At 37.0% G+C, this 22,717-nt stretch overlaps 3 protein-coding genes across 14 annotated transcripts in view; 2 read left to right on the forward strand and 1 right to left on the reverse strand.

The window, feature by feature from the left end:
* Positions 1–329: 329 nt before the first annotated feature.
* On the forward strand, positions 330–13,554 carry LOC106651504. Of its 4 annotated transcripts, XM_014370028.1 has the most exons (7): positions 330–387; positions 471–624; positions 5,753–5,961; positions 6,029–6,161; positions 6,346–6,479; positions 11,656–11,866; positions 13,026–13,554. In XM_014370028.1, the coding sequence occupies exons 2-7, from the start codon at positions 549–551 to the stop codon at positions 13,115–13,117; spliced, it is 855 nt and encodes a 284-aa protein (XP_014225514.1). In that variant the 5' UTR covers positions 330–387; positions 471–548; the 3' UTR covers positions 13,118–13,554. The 4 variants fall into 4 exon arrangements, with proteins under 4 accessions (XP_014225514.1, XP_023314501.1, XP_014225516.1 ...); XM_023458733.1 differs by having other exon boundaries at positions 335–624; XM_014370029.1 differs by lacking the exons at positions 330–387; positions 471–624 and adding an exon at positions 3,832–3,913.
* Positions 13,555–17,276: 3,722 nt separating this feature from the next.
* On the forward strand, positions 17,277–19,172 carry LOC106651579 (apolipoprotein D). Its single transcript, XM_014370139.2, has 4 exons — positions 17,277–17,912; positions 18,360–18,588; positions 18,659–18,830; positions 18,905–19,172. Exons 1-4 carry the CDS (start codon positions 17,697–17,699, stop codon positions 19,071–19,073), a joined length of 786 nt encoding a protein of 261 aa, XP_014225625.1. The 5' UTR covers positions 17,277–17,696; the 3' UTR covers positions 19,074–19,172.
* A 1,568-nt stretch (positions 19,173–20,740) lies between these two features.
* LOC106651577 (peripheral plasma membrane protein CASK) overlaps positions 20,741–22,717 on the reverse strand; it is a 67,523-nt gene continuing 65,546 nt past the window's right edge. For 5 of the 9 annotated variants that reach the window (XM_023458725.1, XM_023458724.1, XM_023458720.1 and 2 more), the window contains 2 exons: positions 22,479–22,654; positions 22,222–22,401 (listed from right to left, as the gene is read on the reverse strand). In XM_023458725.1, coding sequence (XP_023314493.1) covers positions 22,222–22,401; positions 22,479–22,654 — 356 coding nt within the window. Of the gene's footprint in view, positions 22,402–22,478; positions 22,655–22,717 lie in introns of all 9 variants that reach the window. The other 4 variants (XM_023458722.1, XM_023458721.1, XM_014370137.2 and 1 more) reach the window with 1 other exon arrangement.

Raw genomic sequence — 22,717 nt, forward strand, 5'->3', positions numbered from 1 at the left:
TTCGCTAGCTTTGTTGAAACAACCGACATCTCTAAATTACGAAAATACAATGAAAAACTTACAACGATGTAAATGAAAAACAGAATAACAGCATAGATTTTGCAGAAACATTATTATTTATTCTGTGAATATTCTTGTTTTCAACTTCATCAGTATTTACAGGGTAAATTTTTTACACAGAATAAGTTCAATATTTTGCTACCTAAAAGTGTAAGAAGTCACTGCGCTTGCAGTGCACATGCGCGCTCACCGTTTAGCAAGTTTCGCTGGTTTCACAACATTTTGGCTTGCGGGTGTTTGATTCCTCCCCTTCAGTAGTGCGGCATAGCTTATCACGGTGCGACTTCTCTTATGAGCATTTCTATATTTTCTCCAAGATCTTTGACGGTAAATTTGAAAATGAATTGTGCAGCCAAAATTTCTAGTACATTCATTCATACATTATTTATCAATAAAAAAATCTGATGTAGGTTTTTCGTGCTCTTAAATAAACAAGTGGTCGTAAAACATTTACTGTAGAAAAAATCGTCAGATTTTTTTTCGGAGTGATGAAAAAATTTCTATTTCAAGCGAAGCCCCTGATTACTTGGTTCCAGCTGATTTTCATTTTATTACTTATCACAGGTATGAAAAAAATCTAAAAAATATTATTAACCCAAAAAATGAATGTGAGCGATTTATTAAAAATTTAACTTCTATATCTGAGTCGGCATGAACGGACAATTATGAGATTTTTAATCCGCCAATTGCTACTCTTGTTTGGCAGCTCCTTACCTATAACGCGCAACAATTCGACCTTGATTCTTTGACTCATGCTGTAGCTCATTAGCTTGTTTAGCCAATGTGTCAATAGCGAGGAAACGACGTTCAAATGCTACTTTGACTACAGAGATTTCATATTATATAGTTCGAGCTGTGTTAGTGGAAGGAACTTGGAGATACTGATACGAACACGAAACAAGGTGACTGGTATCGAGTACAGTTATATAGGGCGCATTAAACCTCTCATACTTACAAACAAACTGTGAGATAGCTTACAACTCTCAATGGAACCATGTCCATATGTTAACATTCAACTAACTTTACTCATGTATTCATGCTGAAATGTCCGAAAAATGTCGATGGAAATCTATGCTACAACGATTATTGAGTAAAATCAACTTTCAATTTTATAAAGAATAGTTCTTAATCGCAAGTCGTGAAATTAAAATAAAGTACAGAAATACATAATCCAATTGAAATTATCATTCCAGCTCAAAAAAGCTAGTCAATCGATAATTGACGGAGAAAATAACAGATGAAAGAAAAACCAGGCACGTGAGATAACAAGCCGATGAGACCAGAATGTTTTTATTTTTCAGCGATCAGCCGTACGCTAGATTTTACCTTCCATTTGAATTCAAAGCCGAATAAATTCACTCATCGAGCGTGAAAATATCGTTGGTGGTACAAATTGCCACGATAGAAGCACATTTATACATGTATAGCCGCACGCACATATAGCATAGAAAAAACTATGTTGCAGTGTCGGTGAACTATGCTGTGCAATAGCTTCGCTATTCCCTCTTGTCCTATATCATCCTATATACGATATATATCTCGCAACGACTTGCTGCATACTGTGGATTGTAAATGCTTCTGACATTTTTGTTACTAAATTCATCTTTTTCCCTCTGTCTCTATGAAACTCACGTCTCTGCACTTCACATTTTTTATTGCCTAAAATGTTGTAATCGTGCTCGATTATTACCAGCTGATTTTACATTCGCATGCCATTACATTATTGTGTCAATTTTACAAAAAATATGGTTAAGCAACTCGCCAACCTTTTTTTCATTTCTTTTACGTGCGTGAATAAACAGCTCTGTAGAAATCATCAAAATATAATGTGGTCGAAGCTCTATACGAGTCTTTGTCCTTTCACTCTATTACTCCGCCTCGATATATAATACACTTTTATCTCCATTTTTCCTTCGATGTTTTTATCTTTCCATACGTTTCCGTGTGCTCGCTCGCTCAGAGACGAGTATTTTCTTTTTATTTCTTTTTCTTCTCGCGGCCAAATCGAATGAAGTAAATCGTCCTCGCCGGATCCGAGCGTAGGGACTTTGATTCCCGCCAAATTAAACGGAATAATCTTCCAACGAGTTTACCCCATTGATTCGACATTTTATCGCGTGCGCCGCCGAGTTTGCCTCAGCCCAACGTCGATTAAGATGCGCCCAACGCGCTGCACTCGAGAACTGCATCACATGCACTTACTTTTGAGTTGTAATTGGATGAGATTTAGCCGGTATCGCATTATTTATCATCCGCTTAGCTCGACGATCCGGACGACTCGGGATCACGGAAGGCTCGTTTCTACGCATTTCCTACTTTGCTTCTTGCGCTCGGTCTTGCAATACGTTCGGCGAGATATTTTTCGAGGGGGTGCGATAAAAAAGGCGCTGAAAGCTCCACTCTATGTTCGGAGCGCCTCGGAACAAACAAACATTAGTCGAATTTTGAGCGAGGCCGCAACTAACGGCAAAAGAGTATGAGCACTAGTCGCTACGGCCGCAGAGATTTAAAATAGAGCCTGGATTGGGCTCGGGTTTCGCGCGCTCCACCGATGACAGGAGCTTTAAAAATCGTTTCCAACGCGCACCTCCTCTTTCACTGGCATAGTTTCCGCTTTAATTACTTCAACCGCTCTGGAACGCGAGTAATACTTTTGTATCGTATTTTACATAAATCTTCTATCGTCCTAAGGAAATGAGTTTTCTAATGTCATCGAGATAATATGATAGTACTGTATGATGTGCATGAGCCATTGATTTCACATGTGTATGTTTTACTGCAGAAAAAATAATCGATTAAAATAATAAAAGCCCTTATCATAATTTGATTATACATTTTAGTGTACATGTAAAGATAAAATAATTTTTAATAATTAATTTACTAAACACTTATATTGTTCATAATATAAGTCGACTTTTTATGAAATCCAATGCCCCCAATTTTAATTTATTATTTAAGTATTTAAATAAACACTAATTTCATTAATTGGTTCTGTAAAAATTTAACACCTCATCCATTAAATAATTGTGCCCCTTTTCATTATTCAGAATTGCTAAAAATGTGGCCCTGAATTTTTCGTATAATTAATAGTTTCTGCTTCAAATGGGCTGCCAAAGATATGGATCAAATTAAACTTTTTATACAAAAATTTTAATATTCCCTCTTAATTTTTTCCGTGAATATCTTCATTTTTCCACGATTTTCGAGATCACCTTCACAGCTAAAGCGCAGATACAGTAACGATGCGAGTTTTGGGGGGTTTAGGCGAACACGATCGAGGCAAACTGCGCGTACGCGTCGTCGCGCATGAATCAAGTTTAAATTAAATTGAACGCCACGGCGATGGCTTCGTGCGGCCCGATGTGGCTTGGAGGTGGCAGCTGTTGCAGGGAGAAAAGCAGAGACACAGGCTGAAAGTGCAGGATGCTGCTGCGGTCGTCGCGTACTACTGCCACACATAGTCTGCGGCGCAATAATCAGCGACTCGGCAGCTTCTCATCCTTGCTCGGAGGCTTCGACATTATTTTTCACCTTTTGCGCTTCGGTCGACTAACGTGCCTAGCCCCTGAATATACGCACTTGACTTTCTTTAAGCGACTCGTGAAAATCCATCGAGTCCCTCGATAACTTGTAGGCTAGCTTGTAGTGAAACGAGTTTATTTGCCTGAGCGGCACGTGCAGACTCAACTGCGCATGTGAATCTCGCTACTGCCTATAAATATCGAGCTGATCTGTCCACGACGTACAGTGAACGTGCGAGGCAGCCGCCAGTCAGCTCGTAAATCGGAAGTGCCGCCCAGGGGATGTGCCGACGAAGATCACCTCGATATGATCGTCCTTGCCATAACTACAGGTGCCTGGTCTGAAATCCATGAAATATTTATCGATACTTTTATACTTTAAAATGTTACTTATTAAATTACACACATATAGGATGATCACGTGTGGATACCAATAATTCAGAAGTACGAATTTATTTTTTATCATCTAGAACATCCATAACATCATATACTTTTTATTGAGAATTCAATTTAATCCATAGAAAATTTATAATTTTCTGATTCACATTGTAAAAAATTGAGCTTTTGTTAGGTTCAAAAGGTACATCAATAGAAAAAAATCGTTCAAATCATTGGATATCAATACGGAAAAAGCTAAGCGAGAAACTTGGGCATTGTGCTCTCAAGATACTATCGACAGCAATACTAACTGAAGATTTTCATTTTTTCATCTTACCTCTATATATACTCGTATTCTCTATTGACTGGAGTACAAGTCATGAAGATATCTAGTTTTTCGATTTTTCAATAAACGAAAGCTTTTAGCACTTGTTGAACCAGCTTTTATTGCTTCAATATTTGAGGAACGGAGAAATCTAATATGTTCGTGTCATACTTTGTGTACGTACACTTAATTGTTCTTTACATTTTTTTATGAAAAATAAAAAATGCCGTTCAATTAATTTCTTTACAATTGACTGTATAATATTGTAACTACTCAAAATGTGCACCTCTTTGAAATGTTTCTTTTTTGGACAAATATAGATCTGTGCAAAAAAATTGTAGCAACGCAAATAAGAAGTTACTATGTCCAACAAGTCAATCACTCATCTATTTTACGTCTATTATACTATTGTAACTCACACATAAGCGTCCAAACGTCGTTACAAAATACAAAAAGGAAATTAATAAGTTACGTAATTTATTTTTACGATTGTAGAGTTAATCATTTATTTTACGATAGGATTTATTAATTGAGTGTGGCCTTTTAATAATATTTGATATTTGTCTTTACACGGTCATCATTTGGTTTACTGTTTATACATCATTTATCAAAGGCATATCTCTAAACACTTGGCTTAACCCATCTTAACTCAAGCAATTACGAGAATAATAGCCTATGACAATAGTGACGTGGGCAGTAAGAGACATCTATAGTGAAACTTGTCAATGGCAGACTGTCTGCACTAAAAATATTAATGTTTAATATTAAATTCGTAATATATAATTATTGAATGACAAAGAGGTTTCTTCATCTTATAAATATCGCATTCAATATTTTGTTTATTTTTCATTAAATTTAAAAAATATTTTTCGAATACAATATATACCATAGCATATAATCTAATTCGTAATTATGTCTACAGTGTGTGAAAATTCACAGGCGAGGAGAGAACGAGGAATACTATTAAAATTTACAGTTTAATTGCGGAAAAGTATAAAGATCTTCTGAATTTACTGGTATAATTTCCTCAGGTCGTTGAGATGCGCAACCAAATAACAAAACTGCAATTAGAGCCAACGCATCCCTTTCTCTTAGCTTTACCAGATCTCGTTTACCCTAACGAAAGGAGGGTTTTACCTCCGATGTTGCAACTTCATTGCCGTTCTCGAACTTTTACGTTCTCGTAACTAATTTTGCCATAAAGTTTTACTCAGAGTCAAAAACATTCAAGGCTTTCTGGTTTTTTCATCATAAATTCTTGGCAAAAGATACAAATTTGTCAAGTATCCCCTATTTCATTCATAGTTTGAGTTGGAATTGAGGCAGGAAAGTTCAGAGCTTTGATATATTATTCATTGATTCAATACATAGCTTGAGAAAAATTTGAAATGCAAAAGTATCATATTCTTGATAATGAATTTGAAAGACGAAAGTGATATTGACCGGCTTCTATATTTTCTTTTTGCAGATGTCAAAGGATTGAAAAATGTTAAATTGGAGGTGACTCCAGAGGTAGTAGAGCAAGGCCAAGAGGCCATTCTCAGGTGCTCGTACGAGCTCGAAGACGAACCTCTTTACTCACTGAAATTCTACCGGGGCGAACACGAGTTCTACAGGTATTCGCCCAACGAAAGGCCCCAAACGAAGATTTTCAATTTCACTTGGATCGAAGTCGACGTGAGTAATTTAAGCTGTATGAATATATCGGGAATCAGTCGAAATTGAGATGAACATGTTACGATAGGCGAGTCGTTCGAGCGAGAGCCAAGTGACCATCCGCAAAGTAGACTTCATATTAAAAGGAAACTTCAGCTGCGAGGTGACGACGAACCCGAGCTACACCACCATGACCAGCACCAAAAGCCTCACCGTCGTTTGTGAGTAGTTCCAATTGCTTCTTTGAATTTTTTCGTTTCTATTCTCGCTCATTGCGTAATTGTTGCGGCACGACGCTAACGAGCAGCAGCTCTCCTTTGAGCGAAGCGTCGCAGTCGAGATATTTACATAATATTTAGCTTCGATTAATACGACGCAACTGAGATGATCTTGGCAATTTTACAGCTGTTCCCAGGGGCAAGCCCGTTATCGCGTCCGAGCGAAAACGTTACGAGCCTGGAGAGACTCTGCGAGCTAATTGCAGCATTCCACTTTCGAGACCAGCGGCTCGAATTTTTTTCACCCTCAACGACGACGCGGTAAGTGCAATTATTTACACGACGCCACATTTGCGCGGTTTCGCCTCCCCCGCCTCAAACCGCCGATTTACTTTGCCGATATTTCTCGGGGGATAAGCTCGCGCGAGTTGGCCCAAGTATCACACGTGATTGAATTGCGAGCAATCTCATGTCATTCGACGAATTTTGCGCAAAGTTCGAGTTACTCGCAGACTCCGGCTACGCATGCGCAACGACGCTTGGGGTAAAAAAAACACTCGATGAAAAGTTTGCCAGTAGCCGCGTGTGCGTCTGTTTGCCTAGAAAAAAGTTGGCGTATGAAAAATATGAGAAGAAAAAGACGAGAGCGAAAATATCCACGTAGATACCGAGCTCTACGAGGATGTTTCTGCCACGAGCAATGATGCGGAATTCCGTTGCGCGTATCGAATAAACGAAGCGTTACCGAGAGTACGTTTGTATGTATACCCATATATAAACATAGTATAGAGTTATAAAATATAGCACAGTATACTGTTTTTGCTTGATTGGTTCACTCTATTTCAAGCTTCGTACTTCTTGTGTTTATAATTTGTTTTGTCACTTCAATGGTCAAGTGGCTCGGTTATCATTATTTTAAAGCAATTTGATAACATACGATTATATTGAGAATAATTAAAAATAATTTTTTTTACAAATGAAAAGCATTTATATTTTGGAAAGTTAACAACATTTAAAAATATCTATTTAGAATTTATTCTGAAAATAATGTGTCAAATTAACTAAATATGTTTATTTTTTAATAATATCAGAATTCATTAAATTACAATTGTTATTTAAAATGCTTCGCCACTTTTATCAAATACCAAAATTAGACCAAAATTTTTTTGCATGTAAACAAACAAATGCCAGAGTTTTCATCGCACGAGCTTATTGAATTGAAATCCTCCAAACGCCTGAAATATAATATATCACAATTTAAGCATTCGAGAGAAGAAAAGTTGCGCGCCTCATCAGGATAATTGAAAGAGTAGCAGGAGCTATATAACGGGGCGCAATTGTGTGTCCGCGAGGCTATAAATTATTCTTTGTCCGACATGATAGCTTGGCGCACGAAGTAGTCTCATTCAATTTGAATAACGGGCTCGCGACTGTTTGTTTCTCGCTATTTTTTTTTTTTTTTACAATTCAAAATAACAGTAATCCGCAGCTTGACAAACGTAATGTGGAGTTGATTGTACCAGAGCCTGTGTACACAGGCGATAATGCTTCATATATACGTATGCATAGGCCAAATTCATGTAAATTGCAAAAGTAATTGTATTAAAGCTGACGCACATGGGTGCGCAGGAAAATTAATTGGAGTATGGCTGGCGCAAAGCACGACAATAATTAGTTTGGTTCAGAGACGAATTGCTCATCATGGATTTACAATAAGTGCGCGGGTATCCTCTAGCAGTTGTTCACCAATTGAAACTTTGTCAAATCAACAGCTAAGGTTTATAAGTACTCTCGCGCGCGATCGTCCTTCTCACAACAAAGTGATCGAAAGGGGCGCGCTTGAATCGGAAAGTGGGTCGCGTGACACGATCGCTTCCTCGCACACGCACACACGCACGCGTACACACGGAAATTCCAGGGCATTCTCGTGGCGTTACAGAGGAGTGGTGGTGCACGCAAAACTTTAGCAACAGAAATAATAGCTTTTTGTCTGCAGCGAGCTACTGCAAGCTCGTTTCAGCCTGTGTGCGCGGCAGCTTACAGCAAGAACTGTAGCGGGGCTTTTCACTCCGAGTCGGCATATAGATAGAATCCGGCGACGGTGGTTAGCGCTACAATGACGATGGCAGAGCGATAGAAGGAAGAAATTTCCCAGCCCTTTTGCGCGCTATCCTCTCCCGCGTGTATATAGCCGCCTATTCGAGGAACAAGTTTTAAGTGTTGGAGCATGAAGCCTGAATTACACCGAAGCCGCTGAGACTATTATACGCCGCGCGGTAATTCGATGTGTTTCATTTGTCGATACTGCCGCCGCCAGTGCACTCCCAGCATTTATCCCCGCGTGCATGGAGCGAAGCGCGCACCATGTATACATGTATATATACCTAACATAACTCCGAAGAATTGTTTCGCTCTCTCTCGCTCGACTGTCTTCACTGATTTAAATGTACCCTGTACGCCAGTTGCAAATAATATGTATACTCCTCGCAGCCAATGGCATTGTGAGCCCGTCGCTCCTCGGGTAATTGAGCTTTTCTTACCTTTTTTCACTTTCAGATCAACTAAGTGGAAGTATGCAAAGCATTCATCTTTTTTTTTTACTATCTTCTTCTTCTGCTTCTTCTTCTTCTTCTTGGCACAGGCAAAACATTTCAGGAGATATTAAAGGGTGCAAGACGTCTTCGAAGCTATTTCAGTCATTCCTGTCTTCGCGGCGAGTCGCTTGCTCGGCGCGTTCTCAACGCAAACGTCTTGTGCTCGCTGCCGAGGCGTCGATTTGACACTTTTTTCGACAAGGCGCGCGTCTGACTCGAAACATGCCAAGTGTCGTCGGCTCCTTTTATTCTACAGTTCCTGCAACTCAGCCTACGCGCGCCTTTAACTTCCCCCGAGGGGGTGGGCAAGATGAAGCTCCAGTCAAGTATTTTCCAAGCAGTTGGATCCAAGAAGATCTCGCTTCGAGCTAACCTTTGCCAATATTAGCACCAACTTTCCCTTCTTCTCCTCGCCCAACTATCGCACAAGTTGTACCGGCAAATATTTCTGTACGGTAAAGTGTCAGTCTTTCTACAAAGAATTCGTGCGTATTTATTTTTTCAAGTCATTTGTACGAATTTGACGAGGGCGCAAACAGCAAGTTGAGTTTTAAGGTCTTGCGTTATACTGCCGCAGCTTTAATGGAAAAGAATTTAAGGGCAAATTTATTATCGAGGCATGCGTGCGTTACTACACAATATAACAGCGGCAACATCGAGCTGAATTTGCATGCATATGGGAGCCCTTGCGATGCGCTTATATAGCGGGAGGACGGCGATGTGTCGAGAAGCTACCGAGTCAGCGCGCGCCGCTGCTGCTGTTGCTGCTGTAGAGCGTCAAACTCGAGCTGCGCAGGATTATTCGGCAAGTTTCGTGGCTCTCAATTTCAAGTGTATGTGCAGCGCGCCTGCAAATGTGCGGATGTGTGCGCTGTATATACGGGTGCGAATAAGGAAGAGTCGGTTGGTTGTGTGCGGCGCGATGCACACCGCGCGCGTCACACAGCCACCCCCGTTTGGATTACCTCAGCTATAAACATGCGATTTGGCTGACTCCTCTCTCGGTATCGCGATCGTCTGCGATGAATTTGCTCCAGTTGAGTCCTTATCTACTGTCGCAATGTATATAGGGTGCGCGCGAGCTCCGAGTTATTTTTTGTGCATTCGGGAGGCAGATGCGATTCCAGCAACTGCTTAATTGATTTACATTTACTTGTGCACTGCCAAAATAATAAAATTTATCGAGACATCGGCAAATATCTGCGAGCTTATTTTGTTTTCTCTCGTGGTCTTTAATACTGCAACGTTCACGAGCTACATGCCGAGGACTTCTGTGTCCGCGTGATCCCCAGGGTTATTGTCTTCAGCGTCGACGCGTCTGCAACGGCAGATACACATTTGAGCTTTATGCCCGCGCGTTCCCTAGCACTTAATACCCCGCTTTGTTTAGCATATAAATTTGTGCCTCTGCTCGACTGTGTAGCCACGAAACTAGCCGACGTGGTTAGATGCACAATTGCTATATTAGAAAAATTCAACAACAAAAAAATACGAGGAAATCGATATCTTTGCGAACACTTGTTATTGAACAAGGGATAAGTATACTTTACAGGCCGGAATACCTCTATTTTTTCCTTCGTAGACAAGTACGTTGATCTGGCTACGTCAACAACGATAACGAAATCTAAATAATCCTGTTTTCACAATAAAGCTCTTTTATCATCGTTCTCGTATGTGCGAGCTTGCAGCGAGCCTGTGTGCGCACGATGTGTGTTTGGGTTTAGGCTCCCTTTCTTGCGGCGTCTGAGACCATCGATCAATATATACTCGTATATCCATGACAGCTCACGTTGCCGATAAAAACTGCGAAGGCATTAAAACGTTAATTACTGGATGCGCTATGTGTGTATTAGGGAATAACACTCGTCCAACGAAATATCGATTATAAATTGTATATATCGATAAAAATACTAAATGCGCGGATTCCGCGCAAAAAAAGGATGAGCATGAGTGAAATTATCAGTTTTGCGAGAGAGAGAGAGAGAGAGAGAGAGAGAGAGAGAAAAAGAGAACACGAACGATCGTGTCGTAAAAGATTGTGTTTACCCATTCCCTATCGTTTGTGCATCCCGATAAACGATGCAATTTGCAATTTTGAAAACACGATAACACAGCTGAGCCAAAAAGGCAATCATTATTTTTTTGCGCTCTCTCTCTCTCTCGCGCAGGCTTTGTACTTACATTTTTTTCCCCTGCAGTCCCCTGTTTCATTTCTCTTTATGAACAAAGCTTTCCCGGTGCGATTAATTAAATGAAGCAAAAGTATCAATATTTAAGCTCGTTTGCTTAATCGCGTATTTCGAGTTATTGTATCTTATAATTTGAGAGTCGGTACAATGCATTTATAATGATTTTGAATACACATTAAAACACTTCAAAAGCTCGATGTTGAATTAAAAACTAGCTCATTAACGAGGCTTAATGGAGGTAAAAATGTCTAAAAATGCAAAAATAAGCATAGACAGGAGGAGAGAGTTTTCTGCGTTGCAACTTAACATAAAAGACGTTAATGGAGAGCATAGAAATTGACGCTTTTTACTATCATTCGACTTCTCTCTTAAAAGAAGCGGCACGACGTTGTGTTCCTTTTTTCGTCGACTCGTCGACTCTTATCGAAGTAGAATTAAGACAAGCACTGTGCTCTATGCAATTCCAGCCGAATGAATTTCATGAAAAGCAAATTTGCGCTAATGCTTTTAGCCAAGAATTATTATTATTTTTTTTTCTCCAGAAAAGGAAAGTACCCACCAATTTTTGGGCGTGTACGGCATTTTTCGCGTGTTTCTTTAAAATCCATGAATATATAACACTCATTTGCGGGTCTGCGCGCGTGTGGAGAATAACTGAAAGCCCCGGGTATTTGTTGCCGCATCTTCATCTTATCTCAGAAATTTTCCTCGCAGGTAAACGAAATCTTCGTGAAAGAAGGAGAAGCGAGCCGTGAGGGGGATTCACGGCAGAGCATCGAATTGAGCATGCCGCTGAAAAGTGTGCACTATAGCCTCAGCGGCGAGCTGAAGCTGCGCTGCAACGCGAAAATAGCCGACATATACGACGAGTGGAGCGAGCTTCGATTGGGCAGCAGCAGACAGCGAGAGCCCGTGCCCGCCAGCGGTAAGTTCTCTCGGCTAGATGTTTTATCGCTCGTTCGCTCGAGCTCGTCTATATATGTACCTAACACATTGCGGAGGATATAACATTGTGGAGCGCGATAACGCTCGGCTCTCTCTCTCTCTCTCTCTAGCGCGCGTAATGCCAAGCATGATAGAGCGAAGCGTCACACCAACGGTAAACTTTATACTCGAATACAATGAATCAATGCAGCTCGAGCCAATTGTGCCCGAGTATTAGCGCGCGATGCTATATTCCCCTATCAAATCTTCATAATAGAGATTCGAATGCGCTTGCAAACTTGCGATGCGCGCGACTCCCGAAACTTCTTGAGACGTTCGAACTCGGGGCGACGTCTCACTCGGGCGCTATCTTCTTCCTCTTCTTCTTCTTAATATGATCGCTGCAGAAAATTACAGTAGAAAAAAAACAGATAATTTTCACAAAATCACAGCTTCAGTACGATCTGATAACATCGCGCGAATCTATTATTAACATTTGAGTCTTGCACAGCTGGCAGTTTCGCCGATGCGATTTAATTCGTCAGCGGTATTTATCTAGCTGCCATCAAACTGGCACAAAGCATTCGGGCTAGCGATCTGAAACGTCCCGAGTAGCTTCCCGTGTATAGATGAGATTATATACACAGTACACTCCCTCGTTATCAGACGACTTTAGCATAGCTGATTATGCTGGCAAGTCGTGTTTCCAAGTATACACGAAGCCAAAGTTGAGACTCTCAGGAGAGAGAGAGCGAGAGAGCGAGAGAGGGTAAGTAAGGAACAGTATCAGAGCTGCTTATCGACTCGTTGCTCGCTGAATTTTCACGACATCTCTCGTTATATAACCGATGCGCAAGTGTCGCTTTTACATTTATATAACGCTCACGCACACACGTACTCGTAGTTTAAGGAACTTTTCCGAGCTTTCAGGGGTTGTAGAAACTAGAACACACAGTTGCTTTTACGGTTATTGTTTACCAATTGTGCTGATTAAAATCTTTCACTTAAGATACCTCAAATCCAACGAATAACAACGCACTTTTGAAAAAACATAGACTAAGAGGCACCATTTCAATACGATTTACCAATGAACACTATTACCATTTGTAACACGTTAACTTGTTTCTTAGTTATATTTAGTGAAGGACACTTTTTTCCAGTTCGATCATCCAGCAGTTCCAATCGAAGTCTTAGAATTTCCGACTGGAGAAAATTATGGATAATCATCATGTTCTTAATACATTCGAGGTAATTTTTACCAGTCAGTAAATTGAAAGTATACGCATCGACGAGACTGGAGGGACAATACTTTTACATATTGTTTACAAGTTCAAAAAGACATTTTGAACTTGAATTTTAAAAATTTGTATAGTACATCACAGTAAATTGGTAAAAACTGTACGAATGAATAAGTTTGTAAGAAAAGTTTTTTAATGTATTAAACACTGTTACAATGGCACTTTGACTAATTGGAAAATCGTGACTCTTTCAAAAACGCCCTCAGTATAACTCATTAAGTTATAAATTTATATTTATAATGATAACCAGTTTAAAGTTAAACACTTAAAAATTTCAACTATTTATTCTTCATCATTTTCTTCCATAGACTGTTTCATTTATAATATTTGTTAACCAAATTAAAGTTAATTATATTAGTACCTTGCTGTAAATATTATGCAAAGCTACAGCCTGTCGAAATATGAGGATTTTACTTTCATACTTTATAATAATTAATTGTAAATAATTTATTTATATTTTATGTATGTGAATAATAAAATGTTGTAATTGATTCACTTGAAATTATTTTTGACAATAAAATTTCATTAACTGCCTAATCTGTATTTATATATTTCATTCATATTGCGTTAGTTAATAAAACTATTGATCGTTAACATTTTTTATCACAAAAAATGTTAAATAAATTAATTTTTTATGTTACTAAACTTTTCTTCTCCCTAAAATGAAATAACCAAGTATCTAGCGATAAAAGTTCAAACTGACAAGCTATGATCTACGAGTTGTGGCTGGTCTCGCAAAAGAGACACTAAATTTGTGAGCGCTTATTAGAGTAACTTTTGTGCATATAATCTCTGCTGAAAGTTTTCACTAACTATTATCATTGAAAACATGTATCAGTCACAATTTTACTTTGATAATTTTACAATCAAAGCTTTACTAAAAAAATGTATGATTAGTAAACAAATTTGATACCTGTACTGAAAATAATAATTTAGAATCTGAATCAAATTTTGAAGATGGATCAAAATGGTGGTAGGATTAAAGCATCATGAAGCATTGTGCTAAAATAAAAGTTTTGATAAATTAAAATTTATTCATTCAATTATCGAATAATTCAATAGGAAAACTTTCTGCATATTTAGAAAACATGATTGGCTACTACTAGTCTATTTTTTGCCGTATTATATTTACTTTTTCTCTTAACATTTCAAGTTACTATCATTGAAATTTTATGCAGCAGAATTGCGCTTAAAAAAAATTCGAATGAAAAAAGCCAACGTTGACTTCCAGAGTATAGTCAAAAGTATAAATTGTACTATCATAATAAATTCTGTAAAAATTATTCGATAATAAATGTAACACTCGAGTATTGATGAACAAAATTGCGAGATGTACAATCAGTTGGAGTTCTCGAATTCTAATGAGACTTTAATTGCATACAGTCCGGTAGCTTGCTGTAATTTGTCCAATAATTAGATCAGAAAAATGTAATCAAGTATTAATTCGATAGCTGCATCAAGTGGAAATCAAATTGGCTAACATTGGCATGTATTAGTGCGTAATTTTAATTGTTGCGTTTGAAGTATTTGGTAGCAACTCGAGTCTTGGCATGTTTTTTTCTCGGAAACTCAAGTTGCCATTCTCGTTTTCCATGATTTTGCCGGGACAAAGTGTTCATCAATGATTACAAAATCAACGATCACAAAAAATGCTTAAGAACGTAGTAATCAAGTTTCAATTGTAAGGTTATTGATGTCTCAGTAGAGTGGTCGAAAACTGGACGATTTGCATTCTTTAGATTTAATAAATTTTTGAGGAATATTACCAGCTTCTTCGGTAAACTGTATATAGGAGCATTTTTCTTGATCATAGATGATGATCGAAATCTAATCAATGTTCTTTATATACACCGGGTCATAAGTAGTATTGAGTTTCTTTGCACACTCAATGTTGCGTCAGTGAATTTTCTCTTCAAGATCATTATAAATTGACGTTTTTTTGTACATCTACAGTGATCATTTAAGATCTAGAAAAATTTTGCAACATTTTTATTGCATTCTAATTTGAAATTTATTTTTTTCTATACTTACTCATAATATGTGTATCTACGTGGCCACAAGTATTAAAAATAAAGTCCCTTCTTTTCTGTGAAACTCATCTCTTTTCCTTAGGTTAAAAAGTCAGCCATGAACCTGTATCAGTGTCTTAGCTGACGTTATAAAAGCACCCGCTCAACCTGATGCTATTGTCGGGAAATTTTAATATAAACGTCCTCAGTAGCATAATTTATTGGCTTTACTGTGCGCGACTGCATCATCGAGCACAAAAAACAATAGATCCAAGTGGATCATGTCACGAGATCACGAAGTTCTTGGTAATCTCGCCAGGCAGTCACCATCACCGCCACCACCAGCAGATCTCACGGGAAATCGAAGCGTCTTGAGGTGGAGCGAGGCTATAATGCACGAGGGCAGCTCTCAGAGGCGATATTAAAACAAGTCCACCCAGACACTCTAAGATGAGGGTGTAATACGTAGCCTGAGATCTAGTGGATGCGTCGGGAGAGCAGCTGGCTTGGTCCTGCACATAACGACCTAACGATCTGCTAGAAAAGTCAGTCCTGTACATGTTCGAATGGAAATTAGAGCGATTTATCATCAGAGGAGTTATCAGGCAAATTGCACAGTGTTATGTGAACGAAGAATATTTCAAAAAATGAAAGTAAGTTCTATTCGAATATAGTAGTAGGAAGCATAACCGGAGTTCATTCAACAAAATCATTGAAACTAATGTTTGATTGTTTGTTCTTATAATTAATATCCTATCTGGGCTATTATATCATTTTTAATCGATAACGAAAAATTTTTTTAGAATCTTTCTCAAGTTTTAATGTATCACATTCAAAATTGCAAAATATTTATTGAATTTACTTTACGAACATTTAAATTTTAAACTTTAGATATTGATAGTGATTTGTAACTAGTAAATGGCTTGAAACTAATTGATGAGAATCAAAATTATTTGCAATACATGTTTCGATGTTCAATTTTGAATTCATAGAAATTAGTCGAGTCGGCGCTAATAAATTAATTAAAGTTACAAAGAATAAAAATGATAAAAAAAAATTAATGGGCTAAACTACCCGAGTGTATAACGACTAAATGGCAAAATATTGTAAACGACACTCGGCACAATATCTATTGGTACATAACATTTTTCAAATGTAATCAGTCAGGCATGAAAATAAGCCTTAAAATTTTTGATAGAAATTGCTTCAAATTTTAGAAATAAATGCATTTTTTCCTACCTAAATTTCCAAAAAATGCGCGTATTACAAATAAAATAAAAAGTTTATAGAGTTGATAAAACTTTCAAAATTGTATTAAATTATAATTTTTTGTATGCTTAAAAAACAAAAAACGTTATCGAAGGTAATGGACAAAATATGTCGTACGGTTTTATATTCACAATAAGTTGCAAAATAGAAAAAATATGTTGGTCATAGAAAATGCACGGTAAATGTCAAAGGAGCGAAGTAATGGGAAAATTCCATACAATGCAAAAGTCGAGCTTTTATTTGTTTCGTCATTCTTTTTTTAAATTTAATTTAATATACATCTATAGTTATAATGGATAATAATTTATTTTAATAATGGAAAATATTTGTTTTAATCTTTTTATTGTAATAGTTAGGAAACAAAAAATTATGAAAAATATCACTGCATCGTTAATTATAACGGATTTAAGTTTCACTAGGTCGAGCTTGAAAATCCTTTATCTGATTACCTCTCTAATAAATGATGCATAATTGCAACTTTATTGTAATTAACGATGAAATATTTATTGGAATTTCGAATCTTTTGGTGCTGAATTCTTGTACACAATAACGCATTCTATACATTCGTAGCGTTACTGTAATATAAGCCATGTATATTTACCATTCAAATTTTATCTGCTCAATGAAAGCAGGAAAAGGAAATGCGATAAACTAACATCGAGCGCATAAAGTCAAACATTTCACAAAATAGCTGAAGTTATTGTATTAGCTATGCTTATGAAAAAATATTAATTCTTTGACTGAATGATTATTTGTTCTGAAATATGAAAATGTATGTTTTCATTTCTCAAAATGTCTGATGCAGTTGAATAAATTTTCACGCGGCATTAGACATTTTTTATCAAAAGTACATTAAGTATAATCCGCGTGACGTTGACCAATTCTAGGCGACAAAGTTCAAGCACCTAAGGTTGCAGTACTGTTTGGAGGGTCGCTCGAAATAGCTACTCATACACAGCTTACAAATATCATAGATATATGAAGGAACATGTAGAGTGTCATTCATAAACATTTTTCCCCTAAAAACGGCTTTAAACATTGTAAAAAAATATTTGAGCACCAATAACTGAAAGTATGAATGATAAATAAAGTGCCACAAACATTCGTAGCAGCTATATTTAATAGAAAATACGCTGGTGGAAATGCTCGACTCGGGCTACGGTGAATCCGAAAACGTTGCGAATCGCGCGTCGTTTTCGCTCGCACGGAGAATGCAAAGCGGAGATGAGAGAAGCAACAAAGATATCGCGCAGCTATGATACTCAGTCTTGGTTGCGATGCTCTCGCGAGCGTAGAGGCAGTCGTGTCTTCGCGCGCTCGAGCAAACGATATGCTGTATCTGAACTTTGCTCTCGCATTGTCGGCGTTGCTGGTGCTGCTTCGGAGCGATGGTGCCGCCTCGTGGAAGAAACGCGACGACAAGACCAGATGCCCGAGGGTCAAAGCGATGCGCAATTTCAACGTGACAGAGGTGACACGGTTTTGCCGAACGATTTTTAATTAAAAATACGCAACATTTTTGGCAGCTTTGCATAATTGAATTATAACACTGACAAGATTACACGGGGGCCGACATTATTACGCGTATAATGCATTCTGTGTGCAGCACCCCAAACCTTAATGCATTGCACGCATGAATAATACACATAATACGTATACCACTTTGAAGCATAATTAAATTGCTTCTGATTCACTTACGATCGTGAAATTTGCTAATTTCAAGTTGTCCCTGTACGCAATGTGTCGCTGGGAAACTTGGATGCGCTCGGCTAATAATACACTCGCGTTTGTGCAGTACGTCACGATGTAACAATGGAATTAGCCTACTAATATCGACGACGATCGAGTAACATATTCCACGAACATGACTGAATACGCTCTATGTAACTAATACACGTGTGTGTGTGTGGTCGTATAGTTTCTCGGCAGCTGGAATGTGGTGCAGTACTATGCTAGCTCCGAGGAGGCCATCACTTATCGCTGCATGAGAGCCGAATTATCGGTCATGCCGGAGAGCGCCGAGGTCACCATGAACTTCACTTACAGCTTCGCCGACGACCCGATCAATGAACAGCTGGTCGGTAACATCACGTGGACCATACCGGCACCCGAGTCACCGGCTCACTGGGTACACGCCGAAAAGCCATGTACGATTTTTTGTCTATTCTCTTTCGATTTTTTAATCCAATTGCTTCATGATTGATTTGATGTTGTTAGATGAAGGCGTTTACAACACTTACATACTGGATTCGGACTACCAATCGTGGGCGCTGCTGATGCACTGCGCGGAGAAAAGTAAAACTCCTCGCTACCTTTCAAGTTTCATCATGAGCCGAAAAACTAATCTCACTAATAATGTCATCACGTACTTGCGAGAAAAACTTCCAAGGTGATTAAATAATATATGCGTGAATACTCATTTTTACTCTATTAACTTATTCATTGATGGTTTTTCTATCTCAGGTACAACATTGATTTGGAATACATGTTTTCAATGGACCAAAGCAACTGTACGACTTTGGATCCAGTGTTAGCTAACTCTTACGTGCCTCCCTCGATCATTGAAGCTAAACAGAAGACAAAACCACGGAGGCATCCTTTGAAGCGGAAGAACAAAAGAGAATCGACGTAACTTGCTTTAATAACGCTAAAACGTGTACATAATTTTTGTATAGAAAATAACTCAATGAGCGAAGGCAGAATAAATAATCATAGAATGCAAAAATTTTAATTTGGGCTAGTTTTATTTATTTAATTAACAACGTCTTTATAATACTCTTCGTCTGCTTCTCTTTTTTCTTCATAATCACATAATTATAATGAACGTTTTTTTATTGTTTTTTAGACCCATCGCAACTTCGCGTGTTAACTTTAACATTTCACAAAACGCACACTTTTGACAGAACGAAGAACCATCGTTGCACACTCTTGTTTAGTTTTTATTTGTTTTCTTTTTTGTTTTTTTTTTTTTTTTTTTCATTAATTCAACCATTCATCATATTTTTCGCTCTTTATCAGTATAATTGATCACACATTTTTCATCGCTTTCGTTCATGTTCAATTTTTCTTCGCATTCAATCGTATTCTTATTCAATACACGTTTAATTGATTTTCTTTTATCATTGGATATGGCAGCTATAACTTATGATAAAAGTATTATAAAATCACTTAGTAGATGGAATTTTCGTGCAATATTTATTTTGCACAAGGAATTATGAAAATGTTTGACACGTCTTTTTTCATGTACAGATACGCGCCCAATACGCATCGACGGGCTTCATACAGTAAAAACTTTTTTTCCGATCGTGCAATAATTTTTAAATATCACAATAATACAACGACAAAATACTGCGTACAATAAATTTTGAAATAATTCTAGTTGAAAATCATGTAAATTAAAACAGTGAAGGTAGGTAAAAGTTTTATAAAAATTAGAAATGAATAAGCTGCATTATAACCACATTAGACTAGATATTCTGTGCGTGTGAATCCAGCCGCTCTTGTTAACCGATTTATTAACTGTGCCCGCACATTGAGATACATCTCACACATTCAATTTATTTCATGCAATGCTGTATGAATAAATACGCAAATTTTCATCTATGAGGTCCTAAAATGTTCATAATACACAAAAATAATCAACAGATAAAAATCGAATTCATGTTCATAAGATGAATAATATTTTTCGCTTTTCAAATAGAGAATACTGCCTCATTTTAAGGATGATTTTCATCAGTTTTCTATTTACTTGTTGGTTTTTATTTACTTTCTGATTCTATTATCATACACATTTTTCATTGTATAATAATTTTGTGATTTGTTATCTAATTGTCAACATGAAATAACTTTCTAATAACTCGAACAACCTTCAACACTAAAAAGATCGTTCACTATTAAACAATATTTCATTCCATTCATTGTTATCATACTCTTATCATTCGAACCTTATGATCAAGCATTTTCGACAAATTCACTGTTAACATTCGCATGGTTTAAAGAAATGTAATGTGTTTTATGTAAATCAATCAATCAAGTGTGCGTTTAGATCTCACAGTTTTTACTAGTATGGATAGCAAGATAAATTTTTTTATTTTTTGGTTGCTATTGACTTAGTATTTTCCTCAAATTCAATATAAAATATGAAGATTTGGCTAATGTAATATAAAGTCTTTAATACTCATAAAAGATTTAAAATCTGTATAAAATAGTGCTTGAAATCTTTAATAAACAAAAAAAGTAAAATGCATAATACCGTAAATTATTAATACTGTTGCTGCGTACAAAAAAAGAATATAGATTATACATATTATATAAAATTATTAGAAAATTGAAAGTGAAAGAAAAAGGGTTTACAAAATCTATTTTAATTGATTAAAGATTAATAAATGCCTATAGACAGATCAAAGTTAAGTACTTAAAAGTAATGTTATCATCGTCTTGCTAAGTCAATAATGGCAAAAAACAAAAGCGACAATTCAGAAGCTCATTATTAAGACTTTGCTGAAAAATTTACAAGTTATAATGTCTGTGTAGTCATAAGTATGTATCGAAGTGCTACGAAATTTTTCGAACTATTTTTAAATATATAGAATATTATTTTCTCTACTATTTCTAAAATTATAGATTACCCATCGCTCATTTCATCTGTAATCATATATTTTTCGTTTATTTTTTCTCTAATTTTCATGTTGAGATTGATGAATGATAGCACGTTCCTTTTTGTTTTCTTTTATTGCGATAACTCTTCGTAATGGTTGCAGTACAAGGAAGTAATTTATGCGTCACGATTACAATAGATTTAAAATATGTAACGCGAGAAATAGTAGATAATCGTAATTTAATAATTCGTTTTGATCCTTCGTGTGCATTTATTTTCTTATATTACACTCACGTGAGTAAGATTTACCCTTATTTTCTCGTTTATGATATTTCATCATTTTTCGAGATTATTTATGTACTCGTGTGCGTTTGTGAGAGATCGATGTTTTAATATCTCACTTAGAACAAAAATGCCTCTATAATAATAATTTTTCATTTTCATATACTAAGCGCGATGAAATGTACAGCTTTGACTAAATTGGCGTTTACCAAAAATCGTTTTCACTATAATGTACTTTATACTTTAATTATATAATGCGACTCCAACGTTAGATTTGGTTAATTGGAAGATTTTTCGTGACTTTTCACCTGATGTACATTTCGATACTTTTGGTTTTCATATCATTACCTTCAACTATGCATAATCGTACTCGGTTTGGCCAATTATTACAATAATGTAAACCATGAGGATATTTATTTTTTCTTTGACTTTATATTTATTTGGCATTGCACAGACACATTCAAAATTCATTGGCAAAGTACGTTAAAACAAAACTCAAAAATAATTTGTTTATGAACACGCAGCCACATTCACACACGCAAAAATTGTTCGTCATGTAATTACCACATATTTCACAATCGTCGAGCAACTGCATTTGATTGATCTAGAATAATGTATAAGATTTTCTCTTTTGTGTTTGTAATATTAATGTCGATTGCTCTTATTATGTTGTATTCTCTTTTATTTTTCTCTTCTATTCTCAACTGTAGCCCATCATGGTTTAGTAACTTTTCCGTCGATCCATCATAACTTCACGGCTTGCTTGTTACTTTGGATTTTTATTATCATCGCATTAAATATATTTATCGTGAAAAGTTTTCTTTTTCTGGCAGATTTAATTTCCTCTAGAAGATCCATTACAGTCTGAAGAGTAGAACGCGTGAACCGGCGAAGTTTTCTGTCAGTAGACCCATGATACTGGAACCCACTGTGGTGTTGTATATAACCGTTCGATGGCATCCTCCAACTGGGCAATCGTCTCGTCAATGTCGTTATTTACGATCGTCAAGTCAAAGAAGTGTCCGTAGGCTTGTCTCAGCATATCTGAATCTTTGGCCAGGCGTTCCAGACTTCCGTCGTACTGGAAAAGAAAATTCATTTTAAATTACATAGGCATGAAGATAGCAGTGAACTAAGTAGTTATGCGATGCAACTTACGTCTGCGAGATTTTGGAGTGCCGGAGCAGCGATGAATACAACGTAAGGAGCAAACTCGGCTGTCCTTAACACCTTCAAAGAGTGTGGTTCGATGTCGAGAATAGCTAGTCTCCCTTCCTCCAAAATTTTTCTGATGGTCTCAATTTTTGTGCCATACATGGCATCCTCATGAGTACCTAAAATTATTCATTTTTAAAAGTTCTCGAGACCTTTACATGAAAAAATAATGATTAAATACG

This window comes from Trichogramma pretiosum, unplaced genomic scaffold, assembly GCF_000599845.2.
Source record: "Trichogramma pretiosum strain Unisexual culture from Peru unplaced genomic scaffold, Tpre_2.0 scaffold68, whole genome shotgun sequence".
NCBI lineage: Eukaryota > Metazoa > Arthropoda > Insecta > Hymenoptera > Trichogrammatidae > Trichogramma > Trichogramma pretiosum.